The following is a 15,088-nucleotide window of genomic DNA, read 5'->3' as shown; positions in this document are numbered from 1 at the left end:
GCCCACTGACTATATTCAATCAGATAACAAATGTGTTCCACAGAACTGCAGTGTTATATGAAGTGCAGCAGAGCAGTGATTTTTCCCAGGCAGGAAATAAATTGGCGCAAGCCTGCTGTTAAACGTAGCTGGCTGCGTATGATTTCTTTACGTTCTCCACCCACCGCACACGTACCCAGAACGCTGAGGACTGTCCGAGGCAGGCCAAATAGAAATGTTTCCCTTTTTTTTTTTAAAGGGAAGGCCCACTGACTATATTCAATCAGATAACAAATGTGTTCCACAGAACTGCAGTGTTATATGAAGTGCAGCAGAGCAGTGATTTTTCCCAGGCAGGAAATAAATTGGCGCAAGCCTGCTGTTAAACGTAGCTGGCTGCGTATGATTTCTTTACATTCTCCACCCACCGCACACGTACCCATAACGCTGAGGACTGTCAGAGGCAGGCCAAATAGAAATTTTTCCCTTTTTTTTTTAAAGGGAAGGCCCACTGACTATATTCAATCAGATAACAAATGTGTTCCACAGAACTGCAGTGTTATATGAAGTGCAGCAGAGCAGTGATTTTTCCCAGGCAGGAAATAAATTGGTGCAAGCCTGCTGTTAAACGTAGCCGGCTGCGTATGATTTCTTTACGTTCTCCACCCACCGCACACGTACCCAGAACGCTGAGGACTGTCAGAGGCAGGCCAAATAGAAATTTTTCCCTTTTTCTTTTAAAGGGAAGGCCCACTGACTATATTCAATCAGATAACAAATGTGTTCCACAGAACTGCAGTGTTATATGAAGTGCAGCAGAGCAGTGATTTTTCCCAGGCAGGAAATAAATTGGCGCAAGCCTGCTGTTAAACGTAGCCGGCTGCGTATGATTTCTTTACGTTCTCCACCCACCGCACACGTACCCAGAACGCTGAGGACTGTCAGAGGCAGGCCAAATAGAAATTTTTCCCTTTTTTTTTAAAGAAAAGGCCCACTGACTATATTCAATCAATAATATATGTCTTCTGGCCCTGCCTACACAATTCTGTCCCTGTAGTATTAATGCAGGGTGCAATGCTCTGCACAGCCGATTTTGAAAAAAAAAAAAATGCAACACTGCTAACAGCAGCCTGCACAGTACTGCACACGGTTAAATGTGGCCCTAAGAAGGACCGTTGGGGTTCTTGAAGCCTACACTCACTCCTAACACTCTCCCTGCCTAACCACCACTTCTGTCCCTCTAGTATTAATGCAGGGCGCAATGCTCTGCACAGCCGATTTTGAAAAAAAAAAAATTGTGCAACACTGCTAACAGCAGCCTGCACAGTACTGTACACGGATAGATGTGGCCCTGAGAAGGACCGTTGGGGTTCTTGAAGCCTACACTCACTCCTAACACTCTCCCTACAACAGCTCCAACACAACAGCACTTTCCCTCAGCTAACTCACAAGGCATCTGTGGCGAGCCGCGGGAGGGGCCGATTTTTATACTCGGGTGACATCTGCTCTCGCCAGCCACTCACAGCAGGGGGGTGGTATAGGGCTTGAACATCACAGGGGGAAGTTGTAATGCCTTCCCTGTCTTTCAATTGGCCAGAAAAGCGCGCTAACGTCTCAGAGATGAAAGTGAAAGTAACCCGAACACCGCGTGGTGCTCGTTAAGAGTAACGAGCATCCCGAACACCCTAATATTCGCCCGAGCATCAAGCTCGGACGAGTACGTTCGCTCATCTCTATTCACAATCAATTGCACTCCAACATAGATTATTCTCTCTCCAACAAAGAGGTTGCATAATAGCTGAGATCATTTCCAAATCTGTCTGATAATGGCATCCTAGGTTTCACCTTCAAAGCAACCAGATGGTTGTATTCTGCCATGTACACCAATATAGCATTAAAGATAGTCTACAGGGCTTATAACTTTCCCTCCCACAGCCACAATATGAATAGCAACAAATACCCTAGATGTCCACAATGCTCATTCCCAGAGGCAGACTTTTAATGTCTGGGCATACTTGGTCATCACTTTTTGGACTCAGGTTATGAGGTTAAGTACAAAAAACACATCTGGCACCATTAGAACAAGCCTTGATAGATTGGGACATATTTGGCTGATTAGCAGCTACCACACAACTAACATCAACAGAACAACAACTGTATCTCATTTCAGTTGCCACTTGTAAGGCAGTTTTGCAGGAATGGCTCACACCAAACTCAATCACTTGGTGCTTATTTCTCACACAGCTGTCCTATATATTTAGAATGGACTGAATACAGGCAACCTTACATAAGGAACAGACAGTTAGGCAACTTTTCACGCTCTGGGGGACTATTATCAACACATTACTGTCTAGAATTCGAAACAAACTACACTCATGTGTTCAGTATACAACGTGGTACCTAGAACAAACAACAATTTTGTGAGTGTCACTACCTTATACGGCCCTCAGAGAGCGGTGCAAAAAGATGGTGACAGAGTCACTTGAATGATTTTTTTTTATATAAAATTGTTTTAAATGTTGATCCAAGTGTCAGCTGTCAAAAAATCTGTTAAGTTCTCCCGAATGGTGGCCAGCCTAAAATTAGCATTACATGGGGCAAAGTATGGCTGGAGCATTATTAATATTCATTGTCAATGGTATGGGAACATACAGATACTGCCTAGTGGCTCATTGTGGTGTTTTTTGCTAGGTAACGTCTTGTGTATATTTGGTAACTATCTAGTAAGTTTGGTGCATGGAAACAAAGGCAAAACATATTCAATAGACTCTAAGGGACTCCATAATGATTCATTATATGGGGAATCTTTAATTATACTTAAAGGAGATGTCCCGCGCCGAAACGGGTTTTTTTTTTTTTAAACCCCCCCCCCCGTTCGGCGCGAGACAACCCCGATGCAGGGGTTAAAAAAACCACCCGCACAGCGCTTACCTGAATCCCGGCGGTCCGGTGACTTCAATACTTACCGCTGAAGATGGCCGCCGGGATCCTCTATCTTCGTGGACCGCAGCTCTTCTGTGCGGTCCACTGCCGATTCCAGCCTCCTGATTGGCTGGAATCGGCACGTGACGGGGCGGAGCTACACGGAGCTACACGGAGCCCCATAGAGAACAGCAGAAGACCCGGACTGCGCAAGCGCGGCTAATTTGGCCATCGGAGGCCAAAAATTAGTCGGCACCATGGAGACCAGGACGCTAGCAACGGAGCAGGTAAGTAAAAAACTTTTTATAACTTCTGTATGGCTCATAATTAATGCACAATGTATATTACAAAGTGCATTATTATGGCCATACAGAAGTGTATAACCCCACTTGCTGCCTCGGGACATCTCCTTTAAAGGGGTTCTTTGCAGGGACTTAGCAAAAGATTCATGGAGCCCCACGCAATTTTGCCTATCACTTCTAGCAGCATCATTAGCTGACCTTTTAAGCGATTCATCAATGCATCACAAGCCTCGAAAAATATACTGTATATATACATTGAAGACAACATAAGATAAACCTTTATACTATGTTAGGCTCAGATACAGTAGCTTGGCTCTAGTGTACTTCTAATATTGAACTTAACATATAATGGTCAGATACTAGTTCTACACAGTATTAGCAATTGCAGTGCAGCTACCTCCAGTGATCACAGGTGATGGTGTATTTGATTGATATCATTCCCTTTTGATTTTCACCTCCACCTGGCCCAGACTGCAATGACGACTTTTTTCAGCCACCAATCATCTCTACAGAATTTGCAACACAGACATCTTTGGCTCCATGCTTTCCTACCACACACCACATCCCCACACTATTCACAAATCTCCTGCTGACCCTTTTAATAATGCTAACCAGCTTTAACTTCTAAATAAGTAATCTCACAGACTGCTTGCCATGCCGCCCTCTCTCACGGACTGTTACTCAAAAACTACTGTACAGATCTACACAGCAGACACATCCCTGTAACCAGTATAACTGGCAGTGCCTTATGGTGCTCTCAGTGAAGGACGCAAAAACATGGTGAGAGAGTCTGTTTAAAGGGGTTTTCCAAGTTGGTTTTTTGTAGAGTTTTGGGCCCATATCTCCAAAACTATATAAAATCAATATATTCCCCATGGAACCAGTTTTCAGCAGTCCAGCACTCCAGCATTTGACAGAATGGCCAGAATATCCAGTGACGTCTAATAAATCTGTCACGTGGGCTTCTAATATAGAAGTCCCAGCAGGTTTACAGAATGTTATCAGTGACGTCCCCATCAGGTCTTCTATTGTTTGCAGCGGTCACATGGATAAACAGCCTTGTGACCACTACAGCCCAAAGCAAACAGAAGACGGGAGCAGTCCAGCAGCGGAAGAGGAGTACTGTGGGGTTTTTTAGTTGGAAAACCCCTTTAATTCTCTGCATACATGGGGTCTGGACCGCGTGAAAGCTTCCCAACGAATGTAGAAAATATCAGGGACACGGCTACCCTTTCCTTTACCTGCGGGCAATAATTCAGTTTGCCCCTTTAGCTCTGTATCTAAATACCCTGATGTTACTGCACCTCCTGCTGTCCACATTGCCTGCCAGCAGCACCTCTGTGAATATGTATATGAATATATAGAAAATCTGTAACGCTTTCCATAAAGCTTCACTTAGAAATCTATTAGGATACAAATCTGCATTAGTTTCCATTTGACTTTCAAAGTAGAAAATCAAGTTTCCCTTGTCAACTTATGCCAGAAGTAACAGGTTCAGCATCACAAAGAACCAGTAGAGCGGATGGGGTAGATGGGGGGGGGGGGGATTAAGGAAAGGTGAAAGAAGAGAAATAGGAGCGGCGACAGTTGAGGTAGAAGGAATACAACAAAAAATACCTTGGGAATTAGTGAGGGAGGTGGCGGTGATGTCACATTTTACTTGCGCCCTCCCAGTTAGTGTTCACGTTCTGTATAAATAGCAAAAGCTGACCTCAATTGCCACAGCTCACAGAACATCCTCACCTGAGACAACTCTGCGGATCAAGTAAGTGTCAGCTCTTCAGACCACTGTCCTATGCGTGTGCTCCAGGCTTCACTTTTACATTGGATGCAGCTCCTTACAGAATTGCACTTTTTGAGCTGAGAATTATCTTCCGTTTTTCTATATATTCTGATCCCTTGGAATCCTACAGATGGGCAATTGCTATAAATGGACCCTTGGATAAAGACTCCGGATCAGGAATTGTGACATTTTGCTAATCGTTTGGAGATTTGGGGGCTGATTTATGAAATGGAGCAGTTGCCAACAGAAACCAATCAGGTTCCAGCTCCATTTTTTACTATGAAGACTGCAACCTGATTGGTTGCAATCAGCAACTTTTTCCAATATTCCTTTGCTCCGGTTTTGATCATCTCTGCAGTTTTTTCCAGGCCATACTGTAGAAAAATAATAGCGCTAAGATGCCAGAGCCGGCATAGAGAACTTTTCCGTGTTGAGATTTTTCATCTACGTAGTTATTCAGTGTCAATGGGCAAATGCATTAGTAATGTTTATGGTCGGATTACATTGCTCATAGTTTTCTTAGTCCCTGCTGATCGTGTCCTGCTGTTGGGTGTAGAGTCATAAGTAGGCTGCATATACATAGGGAGACATTGTGTTTGTAAAGATCTTACAATGAGTCTTGTATTTTCTATGATTATCACTTCGTATAGAACAATCCAAATCAAAGCCAGCATATTCAGATCATTGTTCGCTGGAGAAAAAAAGTACATTTTTCCTGTCACATTGCCGGCTAACCTGACGGAATTCCTTGATGAAGCCCACTGTAAATCAAAGGGGTGAATTGGGCATTGTTGGATGTGTTGTACGAAGGATCCAGTAGAGCGACGTGACTTCTAAAAGGAACCCATGACACCCATATGAACCGAACCTTACATGGGTGTTGTCTTTCTATACTGATGAGCAAAGAAAGACATAAAGAACTTATGTGATGCGCATTTTTAATTAATTAATTGAAACATTTCCACGATATTCAATAATTAAGAAACTGTCAGTAATGTCAAGAAAAATACAGATATCTTAATAATAATCAATTTACAACATCTAAAATGTTTATAGGACCATCAGTTCCAATTTTTGTATGTCTGTACTCCAGTCCAGTCCTGAGGGGGTTAACTTCACCTTCAAATGCTTTTGGAAAATAAGTTATTTGCATTTGACTCCATTTATGTTCACTCTCTTATTTACCGGGTCATTGCCAGTACAGTATTTACCATAGCGGGGAGTTAATAAGCAAACAGTTCAGTGCAGCTTGCAACTTTCAACCAATCCCTCCATGTAATGCAGTAATATGTAATAGATTTTCGGCTCACTCACACAAGTGTATGACGGTCGCAAAAAAAAAACCGCAGCATGTACTATTTTGGTGCATATTACATGGGTAATATGCACCAGTGTAGGCAGTGGGAATTTAACATATGTAGCAAATACACATTACATGTGTGTTTGCTGTTAACTGTGTATATTATGCATGCAATATGCAGGGAACATACGCCCATGTGTGTGAGCCTTCTTTGGTTTCCTTCGTACTTTGTAACTCTGTAATCATGAATCTAGGAAATCTGTCAACCTGTGGGGTACAAAGAAAGAGAGATGGTCTGCAGTACAATCGCATCATTAATAGCACCAAAACCCCTAATCTTAGACTGGGGCGGGGTGGATGTGGTTGGTTGTGGTTTGTACAACACTTCTCATTGTCGAAAGTTAATTCTGTCAATGTAATTACTGTATATTCTTGTCTTCCAGATCACAATGTCTTATCCAGTCACTGTTCAACCCCAGGCCATACAAGGGTATGGCGCCAGTAGCAGTCAGTGGAGCTCTGACGTCATGGACTGCTGTGACGACATGGGAATCTGTAAGTCCTCATGGGTGGATGTTCAAAAAAGTTCTTTTCTCTTTCGAGAGCTAAAAATGTTGGCAAATCACTAAAGCAAATAAATGTAGATGTACGGAGGTAGGCTGGTTAATAATGGATATAGACAGCCCATAGTGTTAATCTATATCAAGTAGGAGCTACATACTCATGTACTTTGAAAGCACTGCTGAATAAGTTGATGCTATGCAAAGATTATTATTACATACTTACGTACATCACCACATTTACAAGAGGAGACGTATATATAAGGCTTCATCTGCCATACGTCATCTTCGGAGCACAACTAAATATTCCCAGGGGCGTAACTATAGAGGATGCAGGGGATGCGGTTGCACCTGGGCCCTGGAGCCTTAGGGGGCCCATAAGGTCTCTCTTCTCCATATAGGGAGCCCAGTACTATGAGTAAAGCATTATAGTTGAAGGCCCTATTGCAAGTTTTGCATCGGGGCCCGGGAGCTTCAAGTTACGCCTCTGCATATTCCTATTGTTAAATGTTTCAAGAAGAGGCATTGAAACAATACAAACATTACTAAAATATGAACTCGCTGTTTGTTCCAAGAAGCCCAAGATATAGTTGGGAGTTCTCAACAAATGCGATGCCTCATATATCTTATATTCTGCTATAAGCAGTCACATATATCGTATTTAACCCATTCGGATATTCCTTTTGTTTAGGTCTTTGTGGGACATTTGTTCCTTGCATTCTGGGATGTAGAGTGGCCTCAGACTTTGGAGAGTGCTGCTGCTTGCCATTCCTATTTGGCACTACGGTTGCCATGCGGACAGGCATCAGGGAAAGATATGGCATCCCGGTAAGTTTTATTTAGAAAAGTATCTTAAGTGGCTGTCATATCTGTGGGATCGATCCAAGTCTTAAAGGGGTTGTCCCGCGGCAGCAAGTGGGTCTATACACTTCTGTATGGCCATATTAATGCACTTTGTAATGTATATTGTGCATTAATTATGAGCCATACAGAAGTTATAAGAAGTTTTTCACTTACCTGCTCCGTTGCTAGCGTCCTCGTTTCCATGGAGCCCGTCTAATTTTCGGCGTCTAATGGCCAAATTAGACGCGCTTGCACAGTCCGGGTCTTCTTCTTTCCTCAATGGGGCCGCTCGTGCTGGATGGCGGCTCCGTGTAGCTCCGCCCCGTCACGTGCCGATTCCAGCCAATCAGGAGGCTGGAATCGGCAATGGACCGCACAGAAGCCCTGCGGTCCACCGAGGGAGAAGATCCCGGCGGCCATCTTCAACCGGTAAGTAAGAAGTCACCGGAGCGCGGGGATTCAGGTAAGCACTCTCCGGTGTTCTTTTTTAACCCCTGCATCGGGGTTGTCTCGCGCCGAACGGGGGGGGGGTTGAAAAAGAAAAAAAAAAAACGTTTCGGCGCGGGACAACCTCTTTAAGGGTACGGTCAAATGTGGTGGACAGGTTTTGGAATTTTTATGGCGGAATCACAGGTGAAAAAAAAACATTTACAACAGCAGAAAAGTGGATAATATTTTACAAATTCTCCTCAACATACTTTTTTTTTAATGACTTGTTATGCAGATTTTAAATCTGAATTATGTCAATTTATGCTGTGGATTTTCACCCTGGATTTCATAGTGAATTCCGCAGCACATCCCGGAGCAAAATCTGCAACATGTCAACATGTAATCTGCCTTTTTGTGTGCCAAATCCTTTAACCCCTTAGTGACTAGCCGATTTTGCACCTTCATGACCAAGTTATTTAAAAAAAAAAAAACTTTATTTTTTGCTTGACATAGTTATGTGAAATCTTGTTTTTTAAGTGGGACAAGTTGTATTTTTTTAATTGCACCACTTTGGGGAACGTGTAATGGGATGTAAAAAAAATACAAATTTAACCACTGCTTTTTGGGTTTATTTTAATTGGCATTCAACGTGTGATAAAAAAAGTGACAATCTTATTCTCTGGATCAGCAGGATAACGGTGATACCAAGTTTATATAGTTTTTTGAGTCTTACTACTTTCGCACACTAAAAATACTTAAAAAATAAAATAGTTTCTCAGTCGCAGCATTACAAGACCTGGAACAGTAATAGTTTTTCATCAACAGAGTTGTATAAGGACTTATTTTTTGCGAGATGACCTGTATTTTTACTACTACCATTTTCGATTGACCACAGGTGGCTTTTTGATCACTTTTTAATCCGCTTTTTGGGAGGCAGGTGTAGCAAAAAAAACCCAGCAATTTTACAATGTTTTTTTTTTTTTTACTTTACAGCATTCATTGTGTGGCATAAATAACCTTCTACCTTCGTACTGCAGGTCAATAGGATTGCAGTGATACTAAATTTATGTAGTTTTTTTAGATCCTTTACTATTTTTATACAATGAAAATTGAATTTGCATTGCTGCATTCCAAGACCCATAGCTTTTGTATTTTTCCACCTATGGAGCTATGTGATGTCTTGTTTTTTGCAGGAGGAGTTGTAGTTTTTATTGATACTATTTTGGGGTACATGCAACTTTTTGATCACTTTTTAGAAACATAACTTTAACAGCAAAAAAGTACACAGGGTCCATCCTGTCAGCCCTTATGTTATTTCCTTCCTAGTTCTCTCTTAGGACAGATCTAGGCTCATCCCAGGCAGCTTGAATTCATTTATTGTTGTTATTCCAAACAAGTCTGCTGGATGTTTTTTCCAAGCATCTACTACTCTTTCTGACATTGCTGAGATTTTTCCCCCAAGTAATCTCAGATTGTGCCCCCTTGTTCTAGTGTTCAGTTTTCTAAACTAAGCACTTCCCTCCTGAAACGTATATATAACTTTAACTTTTTTAACAGTTTTTAAAAAGTTTTGATCATGCCCCCCCTTTTCCTACTTTCCTCCACTCTTTAAAAATTAAGTTATTCAAGTGTTTTCTGATAAGTTTTATTTTTGAGACCTTCCACCATTTCTGTAGCCCATCTTTGGACTCTATTTTGTCAATGTTTTTCTGTAGATGATATCTCCAGAACTGAGCACAGTAGTATTTCAGATGTGCTCTCACTAGAGCTCTATACAGTGGGATCACAATCTTCATCTTTCTACTGGTCATGCCTCTAGTTATGCAGTCAAGCAGACCACTTGCTTTCTTTGCTGCCTGACTGCACTGTGGACTCAATTTGAGGTGGTCAGAAATCAGAACCCCCTAAATCTTTCTCTTCTAGAGTCCAAATAAAACAGAAGACCCGATATAGGATACTCTGAGGATTAACACTGAACTCCAGTTACCTTTGTTTTGACCATTTATTCCATAAAGCTAAATATTTTTCCATGTTCAATACACCACCAGGAATATCAACCCTATTGTACATTTTTGTGTTATAAGCAAACACTCAACCCTTATCTGTAAAAGGGATGGGTACAACTCTGGCAATTCCCTAATTATCAGGAACATTAGCTGTAAAAGGCACTGAGTAAACAAATAAGGCCTTATGTCCATGGGGGGATTGGATTCCGTATTCGGGAAGGGCGCATTGAAATCTGACCCTTCCCGCGGCCGAGGACACCGATTACTCGACGGGGTCTTCTGCTGTTTTTTTATCTTCTTCACTGTGGATATGTGCAGGCGCGCCGACACACATGCGCAGTAGGAGTTTTTCTTTTCAAAACTCCTGCTTTCCCGCAGAGTCTGTGGCTTGTCCACAATGTCAATTGTGGACGGCCCGCGGATTGGATGGCTTCAAAAAGGTCTACAAAACAGATCTGCATGCTTTAATTCAGCTGTGAACGCCCATGTTTCTCTATGGGCTACTGGACTGCGGATCGTCCGTGCAGATTCCGCAATTAAATTCTGCCCATGGACATGGGGCCTTAGTTGGAGGTGCAGAAATTACAGATTGGAGTTTTGTAAGAACTCTGGGGTGGTTGCCATTTAGATCCATCGCATTATTCAACTTTAAACGTCTAAGTTCACTTACAGCATCACCCTCCCAAAACACTAGAACTGAGCCCTTACAACCAGAGGTACTACCAGGCCTAAACATATTATCACTCTGAAAACCAGTTTCTGAAAATACTGAACAAAAGTAGCTTTTCATATGGTTAGCAATGGTATTATCTCCCTTAATATAGTTAAGGGATGCTCGGGTCCGCGTTATTCAAGTCGAGCTTTTCGTAAAATTCGAGAGCTCTACTCAAGTAACAAACCCCATTGACTACAATGGGAGACTCAAGCATTTTTGTATGTAGGACGCCAGGTCCCGAGCTTTTTTTTTCTTGATTCGTGTGTTCTCTCTCTCTCTCCCTCCCCCTCTCCTTCTCCCTCTCCCTCTCTCTCCCCCTGCCTGCCAGCCAAAAAATTTGCCATTGACGCGCGCACTGTGTCGCAGCGGGGAGGGGCCAAAACTGGCACGTCACAGCGGGGGGGAACCAAAAACTGGGGCTGGGTCGAACACGGCCTGATACTCATTAGAGTAACAAGCACCATCGAGTAGGCTAATACTCGAACAAGCATCAAGCTCGGCAGAGTACGCTCGCTCAACTCTAGTAGCCATGCATTAAACTCAGAAGCAACCTGCCTAGTTTATCTGTTTACAGACCAGAAAAACCACTAAAAATGTAATTGGACCTGTTGTCTTACAAAGCTTATATATTTTTTGCGAGACAGACACATGAAAGATAGCAATTCTGACATTTTTAAAAGTGATTTTTCCCCTCGTTCAGCATGTGGGATAAATAACTAAGTATTTTAATTGCTCGGACCATCACAAGTGCTGTGATACCTATTATGTGTATATTTATTGGCATTATAATTTAAAAAGTATTCTGCAAAGGAATGTTTTCTTTTTTAAATTTTACAGTGGATTTTTTATTTTTTACTAAACTTTATTGAACTTTTTTAACACTATTTTAAGTCCCTGAAGGCAATTATTCGATCACTAGCATAGTGCACTGAATTAAGGTCCATTTAGACACAACGATTATCGCTCACAATTCACTCAGAGCCGTTTTTTGAGCGATAATCGTTGTGTCTAAATGTGCTAATCTTTCAGTTTTCTGCGGAATGACGGTCTTGAGTCCGGCTTGAAAACCATAGTTTGGCAGAACAGCTAATAAGCAGGATTGCATGCTGTGCTCTGCCCCCGGGCAGGGGGGGGGGGGGGGAGGGGAGCTGATAACGTTGTATCAGAACAAAAGGAATGTAATTAAGAAACATCGGGTGGTCTGTGGTTCCCTGACTACAGCTCCCAGTGGCTCACAAGCTACTACTTGGAACTAATAGGCATTAGTACCAAGTACGGTAGTAGTTTATGCAAAGTGATTGCGCACAAGCGATTTTTTAAACGATCATCTTTGCAGTGTAAATGCAACCTTTCTTCTGTAATGCAGTATACTATGCATATGATATCAGCCTATTAGACTCTGCTGGAGACAGGGTGTGATAGACTGAGTGACATGGCAGACAAGGCAACCCATTAGTACCTTGTGATCGAATTGCAAAGTGCTGATGTGTGACAGTGGGAGCCCCTATTGATCGTGGCATGTAAGGGGTTAAACGGTCAGGAAAAGGGGTTTCTCCACTCCCAGCCATAACAGCACAAGCTCATCTGTCAAAAGATTGGATGGGCAGGAGCTTTAAACTCACGCTGTATGCTTACAATAATGCGGGTTTAAAGCCCAGGAGCAGCAGGGTTAATACTCATCATGGATTCCGTTTACCTTTCTAATGTGTCGCTTATATTTTGTATTACAGGGAAGTATCTGTGACGATTGGGTATGCCTCGCATTCTGCGGCCAATGTACCCTCTGTCAGATGGCCCGTGAGTTGAAAGCCAGGAGATGATAGTACCCTATAAAGGTTTTACCTTTGAAGATATGCTGAGTGTCAATGGACTGTTATGATAGAGTGCTGTGATATCGTCTCTGGTTGGAGTTGGAGTGATGTGACTTCTGACCATTTCATCTTTTACATAATCTCCCATATGGAAGAAAGAAGCATTTTACTATATACATTCTATACATTACTCAAGAAGCCCCTACACATTTACTCATTGCTCTAATGACAATTATTCCAATATTTAGAAAGTTTTCTTAACTTCTGGTATCTCTCAATGTAATTTGTGACATTCTCTTGTAGCGCAATCAACTCTCAAGTTGCTTTTAAGCGGAACGATTATCATTCATAATTCCACAATCCAGCAATAATCGTTCAGTATAAACGCACGCCCCAACTGAACGACAAACGGAAAGTCTTTCACTTCTCGTTCATCATTGAGTTTCTGCATGCAGCAAACGGAAGGATATACTGTTCAGTGTAAACAGGCCATCCTTCACTTATGAATGACTGCCTACTTCCTGTGAATGGAGGCAGGCGGCCCATAACGATCCCCGGCCACTTCGCCTCCATTCAGTCAGCGACGATTGTTCCTGTGCACGATTATTGCTGGGCCGACCTGTTGGGCAACTGCTCCCGACATATGGTCCTGTGTAGAAGCACCCTAACCTGTGGATCTCTTGATGTTGTGAAGCTGCAGCTCCCAGAATGCGTCTGTCCGGGCATGCTGCTTCACAATAGCCGGAAAGCAACAAATTGGAGATCATTGCTGCAGGGTACAGTAAAATTTGCCCATTCCTGTGTATAATGTTAACATTTCCATTTTGATACTCCTTTTGTAATTAAGATCTTTATGTATTTGCAGTGTTTAAAATATTCTAATTAAAAATTTTACAAAAACGTTCATTGAATCAATCATGCTTTTTACAAGCCACTAAGGAAACAAGCGCGTATATAACAACTCCCTAATGTTCGTCTCATAGCAGCATTGCTCCTCAACGCTAACCAGATGGACATTTTCCATGTAGGACATCATAAGGGTGGCATCAATATGGGTTATTCTATTATCCCAGAAGAACGATTTGGACAAAATTCTTCTTTGGTGCTCAAGACAAATTCTATATGAATGATATTTAAAGAGAACTATTTAACCCCTTAAGGGCTCCCACCCACTGGCGATTTTTTCTTTCTTGCGCTGCGAGAGCACGTGAAAAATCTTGCATCGCAGCGCAAGAAAGAGGCCGGTATAGAACCGGCATATCGCAAGTGCTTTCAATGGGGCTAGCGACAGCAGCGCTAGCCCCATTGAAAGCAATAGAATAGAATGCCGCGGTCTTCTGCCACAGCTGTGACAGCTGTGGCAGGAGTTTCCTTCATTCCCGTGGGGACCGCGGGGATGAAAGAATCCTCTGCCACAGCTGTCACAGCTGTGGCAGAAGTCCACGGCATTCTATTCTATTGCTTTCAGTGGGATCGGCACTGCTGCCGATCCCATTGAAATCAATGGTTTCAGCAAGCCCTGTGGAATGATTATCGGGGAAGGGCTTGAAATATAAGCCCTTACCCAATAATCATCAATAAGTGTGAAAATTTTTTTTTTAAAAATTATACTCACCTCTCCTGCTCTCAGCCGCGTCCTCCTGCTGGCTCCCTGGCACTGCTACTGAGCTCTTTCAGCAGTCGGGGATTTATGAATGAATAGCTAAGGGCAATCAGAGGCTGGAATCGGCACATGTGACGGGGGCGGAGCTTCGCGATGATGCGTACAAGGGGGCGGAGCCAAAATGCCGGTGATGCCGAGACGAGCCGAATGGAGAAGATAGATCTGCGCAAGCGCGTCTAAAAAAGCAAGAAGACACCGAAGTTAGACGGAGCCATGGCAACGGGGACGCCAGCAACGGAGCAGGTAAGTGAATAACTTCTGTATGGCTCATATTTAATGCACGATGTATATTACAAAGTGCATTAATATGGCCATACAGAAGTGCTTAACCCCATTTGCTTTCGCGAGACAACCCCTTTAACGAAGCCAGCCTGTTCCGAATCAATCAGTCCAGGCATAAACGGCTCCAATCTTTTTGCAAGTAATTTAGCCCACAGCTTCACATCGAGATTGATCAGAGATATGGGGCGGTAGCTGGCGCACAATTCAGGGTCCTTATTGTCTTTAAGGATCAATGCAATATGAGCTTCTTGGGACTGCCGCGGCAGGGATGCCCCCCCCAAAAGGTCATTAAACAAGAGAGTCAATTTTGGCTTTAATATGGGGAGGAAGACTTTGTAGTATTGAATCGGAAGGCCGTCCGGCCCCGGGCTCCACCTCCTCCTGCGAGACTTGAGTGACCAACCTCGCGGCCTCCTCCGAGTTTAATTTCGGCATATTTAGTTGTTCTAGGAACCTGTCTATGGGGGCCGCAGGGTTCTCCACCGGAGGTGTA

The 15,088-nt window shown here is 42.9% G+C and overlaps 1 protein-coding gene across 1 annotated transcript; it reads left to right on the top strand.

The window, feature by feature from the left end:
* The first annotated feature begins 4,820 nt into the window (after window positions 1–4,820).
* On the top strand, window positions 4,821–13,512 carry LOC136632346 (cornifelin homolog). Its single transcript, XM_066607151.1, has 4 exons — window positions 4,821–4,968; window positions 6,730–6,841; window positions 7,538–7,674; window positions 12,570–13,512. Exons 2-4 carry the CDS (start codon window positions 6,736–6,738, stop codon window positions 12,657–12,659), a joined length of 333 nt encoding a protein of 110 aa, XP_066463248.1. The 5' UTR covers window positions 4,821–4,968; window positions 6,730–6,735; the 3' UTR covers window positions 12,660–13,512.
* Window positions 13,513–15,088: the final 1,576 nt, after the last annotated feature.

Source organism: Eleutherodactylus coqui, chromosome 6 (genome assembly GCF_035609145.1).
Source record: "Eleutherodactylus coqui strain aEleCoq1 chromosome 6, aEleCoq1.hap1, whole genome shotgun sequence".
NCBI lineage: Eukaryota > Metazoa > Chordata > Amphibia > Anura > Eleutherodactylidae > Eleutherodactylus > Eleutherodactylus coqui.
Note: the sequence above shows the minus strand (reverse complement) of the source record. Positions and strands in the feature narration are given on the sequence as shown.

Coding starts and splice junctions, on each gene's coding strand:
- LOC136632346 (XM_066607151.1), top strand. CDS start 6,736: ATGTCTTATCCAGTCACTGTTCAACCCCAGGCCATACAAGGGTATGGC. Junction 6,842..7,537: donor CTGTGACGACATGGGAATCT/GTAAGTCCTCAT, acceptor CCTTTTGTTTAG/GTCTTTGTGGGACATTTGTT. Junction 7,675..12,569: donor GGGAAAGATATGGCATCCCG/GTAAGTTTTATT, acceptor TTTGTATTACAG/GGAAGTATCTGTGACGATTG.